The sequence below is a fragment of the Jaculus jaculus genome, chromosome 2, assembly GCF_020740685.1.
Source record: "Jaculus jaculus isolate mJacJac1 chromosome 2, mJacJac1.mat.Y.cur, whole genome shotgun sequence".
NCBI lineage: Eukaryota > Metazoa > Chordata > Mammalia > Rodentia > Dipodidae > Jaculus > Jaculus jaculus.
Window position 1 is genome coordinate 199,820,291 of NC_059103.1, and position 14,161 is coordinate 199,834,451.

The window sequence follows — 14,161 nt, forward strand, 5'->3', positions numbered from 1 at the left end:
AGGACAGCGGACTTTGCAAGCAAGCATCTTTAACTACTGAGCCATCTCTCTAGCCCTACTTCTCTTTTTCCTAAAACATTTTACAATTAAAAAAAAATGCTGGACCAAGGTCCTGAAAATGTGTTTAGCCTTTAAATCAGCCTGCAGCTATATCTCATCACACTGGCCATCTGTTTGGCATAACTTCTAGCAAGGCTTAACTGAAATAAATTTGATGCTTAGAATTTCTGTTTCTCAACCCAAAGGATTGCACATGAAAGTTCTTTGTAAGGTATGAAGTGATGATGAAGATAAAGTGAAGACAATAACAAGTCTTTTCTGAGAGGTATGGGTGAGGGAGAAAGAGCAAGGGAAGAGGCACTGGGCTTGGGGCAGGATATGATGAGCTGTGAGTCTACGTGGGAGGACCAGAGGTCTGAGGTTCTTTCTGATTCCTGGGCAGCCTCAGAAGAAATGAGACACTGAACTAGACAGGGTTTGGGAAGAGTACAAGGTGCAGAGGTTGTGGGGACAGAGCAGCTGCTCAGTGTGTTTCCTGCAGGGTGTAGGTGACAGTCATCCTGGGATGGTCCAGTTCCCAGCAAGCACTCATCTTGGCATCTGGATCCATGTGGGCACTGGGCACAGAAACTGGGCAGTCTGGCCATGCCCTGAACCACCGAGCCATCTCTCCAGCCCCCAGCATGCATTCAATGTACAGGAAGGGTCTTTTTTGAATGTTTATAGAAGCAGATAGGTTGTGCATTACGAATAAAGATAAAAACCATAGGTTGAAGTGCCTGGGCTGAGGGATGAGACTAGGGAAACACAGTCTTGCTCCTGTTGCTCGCTGAGGCTTCACTTCCAGCTGAGTGAGTGCTTCTCTCTGCCAGGTAATTTTAGAGCTGCGATTTGCACTGTGTTACATTATTCTGGTCTCCAGGTTTTAATGCATTCTTACAGTGTCTTGACAGGGAATATGAAGTCCTAAAACAAGTCACTTACTATGAGTCACCAACAGGGAATTCTGCTTGACTTTGGGACCTTAGGTGACAGCTCTTGTAACTCCATGTTCTTCTGTGTGTGTATGTGTATGTGTGTTTGTGTGCACACGCATGCATGCATGTGAACTGTGTATATGTGCATGCATCTGTACTATGAAGTCCAGTCTTTCATTGGCTTTGCTGATTTAGTGTGGGTCTCGTATTTGGGAGAGCACTGAATTTTTGCTTCTCTCAATAAGTGCAACAGAGGAGGGGGGACAGGATTAAGGGCTGTCACATTACTTAGGGTCCTCATTGATATAATTAAGAAACCAATGAGGCTTGGGTAATATGATGCCTCTCGCCTAATTTTGAAGGAGAAAATAATAGGCTTTATAGAACCTTTGCTATCATACAGTTGTTGAGAAAGACATTGGAATCATATAGACAGTCTTTTGAAATTTTCTTTTTATAGATAAATAACAGACGAAAAATTAGGGTTTCTCTCCAAAACCACCACTATAGATGTGATCATAAATGAAGTCCTAAGTGTAGCCACATATTTTACCAGGATGTGCTATACATGTTTGTTTTTAAATTTACTTCCATATTTTTATTTATTTGAGGTGGGAGGGGGGGAGAATGGGCTCGCCAGGGTCTCTAGCCACTACAAATGAACTCCAGATACATGTGCCACTTACATGGTCCTGAGGAATCAAACCTGATTCCTTTGGCTTTGCAGGAAAGTGCCTTAACCACTACTCTCCAGCACCAGATATATGTTTTTTGCTGCATTAAGGATTTTACTAGATCAGCTCCATGGTTATATAAGTTATTAATTGCTGTTTACAAATCACCCTAAACCTTAGGAGCTTAACATAGCAATCATTCATGGCTTCATAAACACAGAGGGCAGGAATCTAGGTGCACATGACTAGACTGTTCCAGGTGAGGTTCACTCCTGAGGGGGCATCAGTCTGTCAGGCCTGCCATGGTTCGGTCAAGGGTCCTCGGGGACCTGACAGTCTACTGCCACACTTGCTTACTTGGTCATCAGGGGGTCAGAGGCTTTACTACTTGTAAAGTGGGCTGCGCACAGTGGAGATTGTTTCCCATGAGAGAGTAAACTGAGGTAAGTTGTGGGGGTGAGGGTAGATCCCACAGTCATAGTCACTTTCAAGGCCTAACCTTAGAAGTTTTATGGCCTTGCTTCTGCTCGTAACATTGGTCACACAAGGTGCAGTCACTGGACAGCACATAAATGTTGGAAGGAAGGGGCCACCTGGAGGCGGCTATTCTGATAGCTAGAACTGGTCACTATATGCAAAAGTCACATCCTAGAGAAAACACACTAATCCATATCGAGGCCTTAGAGAACAGTGTAACAGATCTAAACTCCTCAATAACTGTTAGTTACACAGAGTTATTATGGATGAAAGCCAGACTGTTAGTTTTCCTTAATGGGAATTTAATATGCCAAAAAAAGAATCTCATATTATGAGTTCTAAGTGATGAAAACATGTATTGATTGATTTCATAATTGTTTAGAATTCACTTTTGTGTTGGAATTGCTGAGAACTCATTTTTATTTAGTAATTGTTGTTTAGCAAGGCCAATGAGCAAAGCAGCAGTAAAAACATCCGAAGCAGTGGTGGCAAAGTGATCATGGATGGAGTATGTGGCTATGACTCCAGAGGCTCATTCTTTCAGCCTTTTATAACTCCCTCCTCGTGTGTGTGTGTGTGTGTGTGTGTGTGTGTTACAAGTCTGTTTCTAGCAGGCACATGTTACCAAAGCACTTAGAAGGTTCGTGGGAGTACAGGATGACTAGAAAGACATGGGTGACTTGAATTCTCAGCAAGAAGTACAGAGGGAATGTTGGAGCTAGGACTCAAATGCATGAAGATGTCCATACCTGCAAGTCACAAAGGCATGTGGACACGTCATAGAATGGTTTAAAATGTAGTGTGGGCTTGCCCAAGCATGTAGCTGTGCACATGTGTATATATGTGTGGGTACTGGTACCAGAAAAAAATGGGATGAAGAGACTTGGGAGGCAGAACTCAGCTCTTGCACAGGAGAAATGAAAATGAATGTGCAGTGGGGAAATTGCTGACATGAGCAGCTGAGAAGTTAGCAATACAGCTGATGCCATACATGAAGACAAATGACTTTTCCTTCTTTCATACAGGCATAGGAGACAGTGGTCTGGGGCAGAGAAGAAGTGTTAGTATTGGTGTAAAATGGAGGGTCTCAAGAGAAAGCAGATAACAGGATGTGTCCCCACCAATATAATACACCCCAAAATGCAGCAGTTGGCGCAGACATGCCCTGAGTTGCTTATTCTTGCTACTGAGCCTTAAGATTTAATGAATGTTTTCATATCTGTGCAGTGTACTATTCATTTATTTACCAAGTTACCAAATAATAGCTTTGGCTGCCTCCCATGCTCCCTGCGCTGGGATGTGGGTCAAAGGAAACACAATCATCCCACTACAGCATTAGCTAAAAGTACTCTCTTTGTTCTGGCTATAGGCCACCAGAGTCTCAGAAGTAGTGTTTTTTTTTGTTGTTGTTGTTTGTTTTTTTTGTGGCCGCAGTTGAGAAACATCCCCCTTGTGGCACCAAGATGCAGCTGGTGACCTGGGAAAACTGGTTAGGCCACAGACATCCTAGCCCACATGGGCTGCACGTGAAAAAGGTGGCATGAAAGTAGTCTTTTGTATAGCTGAACAAGGGAGTGGATGCGACCCATCACAACATTTTCTTACATGCTTGGTGAATTAGTACCTGCTCAACACTGAGCACATGCTGTACCACAAACACGGCAGGAGAGTCACAGCATGGGTAATAATCCCTGCTTTGCTTTGTGCAAGACAGAGCCTGCTACCCACAGGTGCTCCCTGAATCATGGTCCCCTGCTGCACACAGATGCTCCCTGAATCACAGTTCCCCACTACACACAGGTGCTCCCTGAATCATACAGTCCCCAGTTTTTCTGAAGAAGCACGCAGTTGTAACAAGCCATGAAGACTCATGAAATACAGCCTAGACTTGGACACTGATCCAAATGTTCACTCAAGAGCAAGAAGGCTCCTGACCTCCAGATGTGCATAAGCTTAATGTAGAGCTAAGAATCAGGTGTGGAAGCTTTGAAAATAGCAGAGGGGGGAGGAGGAAGTTAGGATGTGGGGACCGTGTGTGACAGGGGACTGTGTGTGACAGAGCTCAGAGAAGGGTCCTGTGCTCACAAGGACAAGCAAGGGCCTAGGAGGGAGGCAGCTGAAAAACGCAGCAATGCGTCACTCTGTCAAAGTGCTTTCTTTAGTTTTCTTTTGGTTTCCTTGTTTTTGTTTTTTTAACTTGAGAACTTTAATATACAAACACACTGTCATCTATACATATTTGCTTCCTGTTTTCCTCTTTTATCCCACACCCCTGCACCCAACCACTGAGGACCCTTCTCTCTCTAGATAGTCCTTCCTCTGTTTGGTTGTCCCATTCCTTTGTCATCTTCCATCCTCCATGTCAAAAGGATGATGGGCTCAGATCGCTGCAGATCTTGTGGGGAGGTCCTAAACCACCTTGAGGCTATGGAGGCTCCAATCACTTCATGTCAGCAAGACAGTGCCCGAGTCCTCCTCCCTACCCTGTGGCTCTTACATTCTTTCTGTTCCCTCTTCTGAAATGTTCCTTGAGCCCTGGAGGGTGTACTGTCTTCTTTAGGGATGACTACTTGACACCATCTTATTTTCAACTTTAATAAGTTTTGAGACTCCTCAGTGTCTTCTGCCATCTCCATGGAAATGCTTCTTTGACGAGCAGTGAGAGCACAATCGTATTCTTTCTAGTGCCTCGCTGCAATCTTTGTTTTTTTTTGTTGTTTTTGTTGTTTATTTTTATTTATTTATTTATTTGAAAATGACAGACAGAGGGAGAAAGAGGCAGAGAGTGAGAATGGGCATGCCAGGGCCTCCAGCCACTGCAAACAAACTACAGACGCGTGCTCCCCCTAGTGCATGTGGTTAACGCAGGTCCTGGGGAATTGAGCCTCAAACCAGTGTCCTTAGGCTTCACAGGCAAGTGCTTAGCTGCTAAGTCACCTCTCCAGCCCCACTGCAATGTTTCTTGAGCCCTGTTGGGTGTGGGAGAGATGACTCGTCCAGGGCTAAGCACTGGGCTTTCTTTGTCTGTTACCGGGATATGATTTGGGATGCCCTGGTATTGGCTGTCACCTGTAAAAAAGAAGATTCTCTAACCAAAAGTGAGAACAGCATTAATCAAAAGGCATAAACATAGACATTGAGAAGGGCTTTTGCCTGGCATAACAGCTGCTGAAGCTCTTTCTGCTTCTTTGCAGGGAGACGTGGGACCTGCAGGACCCCCTGGTGTACCAGGCTCTGCGGTGAGTCACGATGCTGGGACCTGTGTGTCCACATGCTCCTTTTACCTAAGCAGAAATAAAACTCCTTTGCTGATAGGACTTGGGTAAAAAGCCTTCAAGACCAACAGTTGAATAAAAATCAAAGAAATGTCAGGTGCCCCCCAATTGTGATATTATGTAGATACCCCCTTTTTAAATTGAAAATTCTAGTAATGAACGCATTACAATTGATCATATTCTCCACCTGCTATCCTTTTTTGTCCCTTCACACTGATAATATTCCCCTGCACACCCTCCTGTTTCTAAGCAGTCCTTCTTCCACTTTTATTTTTTTGTTTGTTTTGTTTTGCTTTATCTAGGTAGCATCTTGTTCTAGCCCAAGGTGACCTGGAATTCATCATGTAGTCTCAGGCTGACCTCAAACTCACTGAAATCCTCATACTTCTGCCTCCCAAGTACTGGGATTAAAGGCGTGTGCTCCCATACCTGTCTTCTGATGTGATGTTTCTTTTTGTCCTCCATCATTTAAGTCAAAATGTTGGTGGACTCAAAATTGTGAAGGTCTTGTGAGTGCAATAATATCCACTGTGAGATCCTGAGTGCCCCAGTCGGTTCACATCTGGAGCACAGTGCTCGCTTGTCTAGGGGTATGATTATCCTTAAGGGGACTGGGAAGGCTGCTTATTGTTGAGAAAATGCCAGTACCTTATTAATACCTATCTGTCTCTCAGGTGCAGAGAGAGGGCCTGAAGGGAGATCAGGTAAGGGGTGGATGTCCTGTTATGATGGGTTTAAGTTGTCACAGAAGTAGAAATGTTAATGGTGTGGAATTTGGCACATGTGGAGCCTTTCAGAAATGTGTCCACTTGGCTCTCTGTCAGGAATCCAATGCTTAGCCACATGCCCCTGGGTGCCTGCTGTCAGCTCTGGAAGTAAATTGTAGTCAGACAAAGGCGGTAGTGTCCCTGTTCATATGTATGACTAATGCATGTTTTGCCTCTGTTTCTAGGGAGCTCCAGGGCCGCGAGGCCACCAGGGCCCACCTGGGCCTCCAGGAGCTCCGGTAAGACGTCTCTTCCCAGCTTAGCATTTGCCTCTGGTATTCACTGCCTAACTGAGCACCATTAGGCCTGGACATGTCATCCTCCCCATGGATGAGCAGGCTGTCATTTGAGGCCTTGGCATCATCCCGAGGGATAGAAGATGTTGTTATCATCATCCTCCCTGGGACAGCGAACCATGGAGACACATCATGTCTGATGAAATCCAGGCAAGATCAACTGTGGATGGCACATAGATTGGCATCTTTGAGAGGCCTTACTGACATATATTGCTATAGTCTTGGGTAAATTTAAACTACATATTATAGGTCATGAAATGTGCTCTTAATATTTAGATCTCCTTGTATACACACATTTCAGACATGTTGGTAAATTTTGACTTTCTATGCAATGGTATAGTTTAACATACAAACTATGCACATGAAGTCTATGAGCTTCTCTTCTTTACCAGAGAAGGCATTGGTGTAGACACCAAGTGTCTTGCACTAAGTCACACCACTAAGGCAACACGCCTTCAACCAGGTCTGTCTGATTACCTGGTCCACTTGGCTTTTCATGGAAAGTGCAAATTGTTCATTAAATAGGATGCAAGGAACTTCTTCAATGCCTTCCCTTAGTTCAAACAGCCACTAGTTCAAATCTGAGGCCCCGGGGAGCTGCCCGTGGTCCTGAAGAGCGCCTGTAGGTCACAGACTCCTGGTAGATTAGACTTCGTGCAATACACGGTGTTGTGGATGAACTTTCCTTGGGCAAAGTGAAGAAAGCAAGAACTTAGCTTGTTCAAAAGGGGAATGATAATGAGAGGTCTAAGACTAAAATTCTTGAGATCAGGACCCATATTTCTCCTATCTCTAGATACACAGGGTTTGCCACGTAATGGGAACTTAACACATGCTTCTACTGAGATGTCCCCAACAGTAAGCCCTCAAAGGGGACATTAAAGTCGGCCATGACTGTAGTAGGAGCTTGTAAATAGTGGTGTATCCATGGTGGGTATGCAAAATAAGAATCCTTGACTTCCTCTCCCAGTTGTGTTCTTATGCATATAGGTTTGTGTCCTTGGTCACATTGCCTAGTAAGTGATTAATTTGTTCCTAGTTGGGAAACCAGCATCATCATTGCCATCGTCATCCTCCTCATCATCATCGCCCCTTACATAAATATGCTACAAGGATTAAGTGAACTAATGGACAAAACTGTTCATGTGGATTTCTCCACCACTCAGCAGATTGTCTTCACCCCATAGAAGACACGATTAAGAATCAGTAGTGTCTACTGACCCATCAGAGTTTTTTGTCTATCTGAAATAGTTTCTTAGTTTCTTAGACTATTTATGTATTTGTCACAGTGATACATGAATTGGGGTTCTCTACTAATGCAACCATGTAACATATATGCAAGTGCATTGACAAAATATGGACTTTTTTTTCACAGAGCCTCTTGTAATAAAACTTCCACTGAGTCAGTGGCTCTGTGGATATATCCTGTGAATTCAAAGAATTGAAATCCACAGATGAGAGGGCAAAGTTTAGAGAATTTGTATCAGATTGCTGGTAGTGCTTAACAAAAGGAAAGAAGAGAGTAAAAAGAGCTCCTTTCCATGAGAAGGCAGGAGCAATGGAAATACCACTTAGAGACTCAGACTAGGGTCTCTTGTAGGTTCTCCAGGGGAGCTGAACGAACCAGCAGCAACACCAAGTTGCTCCATAGGGGACCTGTCTTACTCCTCCCAGGAATCTTAACCCTCCTGAAAGGGGAACTTCTTCTAGGGAGGGGCTTAGGTTGAGTATAAAGACAAACATGCAGGAAACTCTTTTAAGCAGCAAGAGATAAGGAGAAGCCAGATACATCTCTATCCTGTAGCAAAATGGACACAGCAAGGACAGACTCCAAGGAGAGACCATACTTTTACTCTTAGGGTCTTGTTAGCCTTAAAGTGCCTCTCCAACTGTCATGCTTTCCATACCCTTGTCTGAGAACCAGCAATCCAAGCTCATTCCTTCTGAGTTGGAAATCTGCAGTGAAAAGACAGTGGCATAAAAATTGGGTTCTCCCTGTAGGGATGATTTTTCAGTTCAGGCGCTTGCCTGCAAAGCCTAAAGACCCATGTTCAACTCCCTAGATCCCACATAAACCAGATCCACAAGGTCACACATGCACAAGGTCACACATGTGCATAAGGTGGTGCACATATCTGGAGTTCAATTGCAGTGGCTGGAGCCTCTGGGGCACCACTTGTCTCCCTCTCCTCCCGCCCCATAAAACAACTATATTGTTATGTTTCAGGAGATCTTTCAGCATGTACTTTACACAAACCACTAATGTAGCCATGCGGTCCTGTTTGTGCTCATCTGTGAAGTGTGTTTGGCAAAGACTTTAATGCATTGAATTCAACCAAATAGGTCCACATCTTCTAAGGTAGTATGGGAACGTGGCTTGTTACTTTTGTCCTCATAATTCTCTGTCTTTCCCACTGGGATGCAGGGATAGTTCCCTCTCCAATGAGATTGAGAGGGCAGAGTGTACGTTATGTTGTCAAACCACATACTTATATATTATCTCTCTCTCTCTTTTACCTTTTTCTATTACAGGGTTTGATGGGCCCAGAAGGTAAAGATGGACCCCCTGGTTTACAAGGTCTTCGAGTAAGTGAACTTTCTTCCCTTTCTGATGCTCTAGCTCACCCAAAAGTTAAAATGTCACACACACAAGCAACACAGCCCCAGGAGTATGCAGTGAGCATTGGAAGCAGGGTTGGGCTGAGTTCATTACCTTGGTTGAGAATCTACCATGTGCTGTGTCTTGAATTAGCCCTGAGGATATGGGGGTGAGTTTGTGTCAGCTGTGAGGCCGGTGTGTGAGGACATGTACTCCTGTGTGTTCAGAGACCCTAACATAAGGAGATATAATACTAGGGGGACTTAGATATGGGCACTTAGTATGGTCAGAGCTTCTTGAAGGAGATGTATGAGTGAAGTTATAATAAAAGGATAAAAGACACAGGGACAAAGGTGGGAATCTGCCAGCGTGTCACAGATACTTCAAGCATCCAAATTATTACTGAGTATCATACTGCATGGTACTCAAGGCATTTCATTTGAAGCTCCCCTTATTCTTTGAGACAAGGTCTCTCACTGAACCTAGAGCTCACCAAGCCGGCTAGACTGCCTAGCCCGTGAGCCCTATGGAGTCCCTATCTCTGCCTCCCAGCACTGGGATTACAGGCATACACCACCATGATCAGCATTTCAGTGGGTGCTAGGAGTCTAAGCTCAAGTTCTCAGGCTTGCTTGGCAAGCATCTTACCCACTGTTGCATCTCCCCAGCCCCTTGTTCCCTCTGTCTCCGTTCACACAGGGGGTTACCCTTGGGACATATTCATCCAACAATAAGGATATAGCTGCGGGAGCAGCAAGCATCCTGCCATGCAGCTTCACCCACAGGCCAGGGCTCCACTGATGTATGGGTGGGCAGTCGAGGGTTGTTGGGTCTGGGGGAGGCAGCTCCCATCCCACACAGCACATTATTTTAGTGAGCAAGTTCTGTAGCTCAGCTGGGGGATGACCTTGCACACTATTGGATTGACCAAGGAAGCTGAGGCCATGGCACTCCATCCTCCATCCAATCAGGTGAATTCTTACCACTCGACGGACTCAACTTTCCTTTGCCCACTTGTGACCTTCCTTCTTTTGCTCCAAAACCAGCTTCTGGGAAGAGCTTCTTATAGAGACAAGGAGAGGTGTAGAAAGGCTGCCCTGTTGGGTGAGACTGAAAGAGAGTGACTCATCCCACAGTAGACCTTGCCTATGTCACTTCCCACTTAGGACCTTCAGCCGTGGCCTCAGTTGCCCTGTAAGCCAGAGAAGGTAGTCATCTGGGTGGCTTTCTTCTCTGCATAGTGGAAGGACCCTGGACTTTGCAACAATATGTATCATGGCTGTGTGACCCTGGTGTGTCACCTTATCTCTGCCAGCCTGATGCTTCCTTGTTATCGCAGAGAAGCCTCGTTGTAGCCGAGTTGCTACAAGAAGAAAGATGGCCCAGGACTGGTCAGTAAAATGTGCCAGATGTCACTGTGTCTTTCGCTGAACATGTTCACACACAGCCTGAAGAGAAAGGCAGAAATCTGCTTGCTATGTCATCCTATTTATGGGAACTCTCTTGACTGCACTGAGCCGTCACAAGGACTGCTTTACTTTTCCTAGAACATCATTAGGTGGCAGGTACAACTGCTCACAAAGCTGACTGTGAACAGTCTTCATTTACTTGCTTATTCCATTTCCCTGCCTGAAGGGGAAGGGACATCTTACAGGAGCTTCCTGGGTGGCACTACGTTTCACGGCATGTGGCTGTCTGGCACCTACTGCATGCTTCCAGAGATAGCTGCCATCACCCTCAGAAGCCCCTTGTACCTCGAAGCACCATATCAACCCCCAAAGAAGTGGGAAATTGGCCACGTCCAAGCTTCACACAACTTAGGGGCCTTAAAAACTGGGGAATGCATTAGTTTTGTAGATTTGATGAATAGAACAAGGAGAGTCAGAGAAGCAAGCAGGTGCAGGGGTGGGATGTGTACATACCGAATTCTGGCTGAGTTACAGTTCCCAGGATGGCATCTGCAAGCAAACGAAGGCAGACCCTTGGAGAACACAGCTGCCAACTGGCCCCTTGGCCATCCCCACTAGGCTCATGCATCCTTGTACAAAGCCTGGCTTCCTTTTCCTCCCTTCCTTCCTTCCTTCCTTCCTTCCTTCCTTCCTTCCTTCCTTCCTTCCTTTCTTCTCTTCATTCTTTCTTTCCTTCTTTCTTTCACATGTCCTATGTCAACATGGCTTGTGTTGAGCTCTTGTGATTCACTTGGGGTCTTCTGAAAAGACTGAGCTCTGCTGATGGAAGTGCACAATCAGGTAAAGAAGCTGGTTTCCACTGGAAGCTAACCCTCAGGCCTTGATGGAGATGGATGGACATGCTAGAGTGTTTTCAGGAAAGAGGACTCACAATGTAGGAAAAGGTGCTGAGTCATCCGGGCACCGCAGACTGGAAAGTGGGTGATGCGGGGGGTGGGGATGGCAGGTGTGGTCTGCGGCAGCCTTGCAGTTAGCAGGATGTTGAAGATGGCCTGGAGGTGTAGAGAGTGAACATGGAGAACCTCGTGGCTTCTGCTCTTGTTCGCACCCAGAGACTTCACTTAGTCTGCTCTCCCCCTCTGCTAGTGGGTCCATTATAGCTCAAAGGGCTTCTTGCTCCAGCTCTGCCAACACCATGTCGGGGCCTCAACTGTTCATTTTCCTTGGGATTTCTTATCTACACTACTTGTCTCCTCCTTGGCCTTTCTCCACCTTCCTCTTCTCCCCTTATCTACCTTCCATGAGTCCATCCTTTAAAATTTTTTTTTGGTTTATTTTTATTTATTTATTTGAGAGAGACAGACAGAGAAAGAGGCAGAGAAAGAGAGAGAGAGAGAATGGGAGTGCCAGGGCTTCCAGCCGCTGCAGACGAATTCCAGATGCGTGCGCCCCCTTGTGCATCTGGCTAATGTGGGTCCTGGGGAATCGAGCTGTGAACCGGGGTCCTTAGGCTTCACAGGCAAGCACTTAACCGCTAAGTCATCTCTCCAGCCCGAGTCCATCCTTTAAACAAATATTTCTTCAGCATTGACTGGCCAGCAGGTATTGTCCCTGTCAAAGCAGGGGTTCAGTGAGAGGGATCATTGTTCCCCTCTGCTGTTGATGCGCTGCCGGGCAGGGGAGGAGAGATGTAGTGGTTAGCATCCGAGCAGGTGGTAGAGAAAGGCCCCCGTGAGGACAGTGTGCTTGAACAGGCTCTCCGAGGGAGGTAGCTGGCCAGGCTGATGCTGTGAGAAGGACACACTGGGCAGAGAGAGCAGCTGCAGCTGAGGGCCTGGGGCAGGAGCTGTGTGGCATGTCTGAGCAGGAGCCCAGGGTGGCTGGAGCCAGCCAGGGTTTATCAGGGGAGGTGAAGCAAGAGAAACCGGAGTCATTTGAGTCAGGCTTTGTAGGCCATGGCTTGTACTCTATAGGGACTGTGGAGCTATTGCATGCTCGCCACGTGATTGATTTAGGGGGAAAAGCGGGCAAAGTAGAAATAAATCTCCATGTTTCCAGAATCTTCCTCAACACTTAGCAGCCTTTGAAAGGTCTGTTTTATCCATCCTCACACTCTCTGTGCCCACCACTGGATTAGCCAGAGGCAATTTTTGCTTGCATCACTTTGTTTCTGAATATTTCAGTATATTGTCTCCAGGAGATAAAGGATATTAAGGGAAATGAAACCATAATACCATTATCCCACCTAAATCTGTCAAAACTGCTGCTAGAAATTTCATCAAATATTTACCCTAGCACGTACCACACTCCATCTCCTTTTGTTGTCTGGCTGAGTCTGTTCACCACAGTGCTGCCGCAGTGGAGAGCCTGGCTCACATCCATTTAGCTGCTGTGTTGAGAATCATCTACAGTTAGGAGCCCCGTGGTGACAGGGAAGCAGTGGTCACGGACTCAACCTTGCCTAGCTCACAGGCCCAATGGTGGGTAGACTGAGCACAGGGCAGAAATTTGGTCCTGAAAGACCAAAGCGCCCAGCACTGTGAAGCAATGTGATCGGGTAGTGATGCCAACTATTACTGGAAATGTATAAATGGTTCCCTCTTATCCTGCTGCCTTTAGCGAGTTAGACATGGCAGTCCAGGGTGTTTGGGGAGCCCCTAACCCTGTGGTAGTTTGGGGGAGGGTGGTGAGCTCCTTGTTTGGCACTGTGTGCCATCCTGCAGGCATTGTGAATTCAGCGCCTGTAGCAGTGGGGAGGAGGGCAGAAGATAATTGTGATGTTAAGGGCTTGGAATCAGCTTTCAGCTCCAGCTGACTCAGGAAAACCTGAGACAGAATGACTTATTCAAAAATTGTATTTCTGCTTCCCTTGTGGGATCTGCCATTTCCTCCTCATCAATTTCAATTTAATTCATCATCAGCAAGTGCTCCTGAATGTCACAGCACATCCTCAGGCTGCATAAAAGGAGAGAGAAGACAAGGGGCTCGGCACAGAAACTCTTATGAATGGGGGACACAGGCTAGGACAGGGGTGGGGGGGAAATCTCAGAGCTCTATTTTTAGAGATTAGTAACAGCAGATGTAGGTAGACTCTGTGGCAAGGTAGGTCAGTTCATTTTGGACAAAACTAGTGTTTTCCCTCACAGTGAAAGGGGAACATTGAGAGCTAAGGACGCTGTGCTGTCACACAGAGGTGCAGGGGTGCCCAACCATCTGCTGCAGGGTGACCAGCAAGGTGCTCCAGGAAAAGGGAGAGAAGGGAGGCTTCATCTCAGCTTTTTCTGCGATGTCTGAGTTAGCAGGGGAGGAGCAAACAGCAACCACTGTCAGTTAGCTGAGGTGGGGCATGCTGTAGCCACATCTGGATCTGGAGTTTTCCAACAAAATATGCAGCCTAGCCCAAGGACACTCCAGCACCGAGGCTGTCCGGATGTCCAGGAGGCTCTCTCTTCTGAATAGTGGTATCACCCCCACACCCAAACATCTGTTAACCAGCCCATTTTCATGGTCTATACAGGACTGAACAGATGATTTCTTATTTATTAACCTATTTTCCTCACCACCACAATGCGAGACCATGAGAGTGAGGACTTTTTCTTAATTTTGGATCTGCAGTGCTAAGAGTATCTTACACTTGGAGCCAGATGAGGTGGCGCACACCTTTAATCCCAGCACTTGGGAGGCAGA

At 46.1% G+C, this 14,161-nt stretch overlaps 1 protein-coding gene across 1 annotated transcript in view; it reads left to right on the top strand.

Moving 5' to 3' along the window:
* Positions 1 to 14,161, top strand: part of Col22a1 (collagen type XXII alpha 1 chain) — a 266,961-nt gene that overhangs the window by 98,640 nt on the left and 154,160 nt on the right. The window contains exons 19-22 of the mRNA XM_012948295.2: positions 5,323 to 5,367; positions 6,078 to 6,107; positions 6,356 to 6,409; positions 8,999 to 9,052. Coding sequence (XP_012803749.2) covers positions 5,323 to 5,367; positions 6,078 to 6,107; positions 6,356 to 6,409; positions 8,999 to 9,052 — 183 coding nt within the window. The remainder of the gene's footprint in view (positions 1 to 5,322; positions 5,368 to 6,077; positions 6,108 to 6,355; positions 6,410 to 8,998; positions 9,053 to 14,161) is intronic.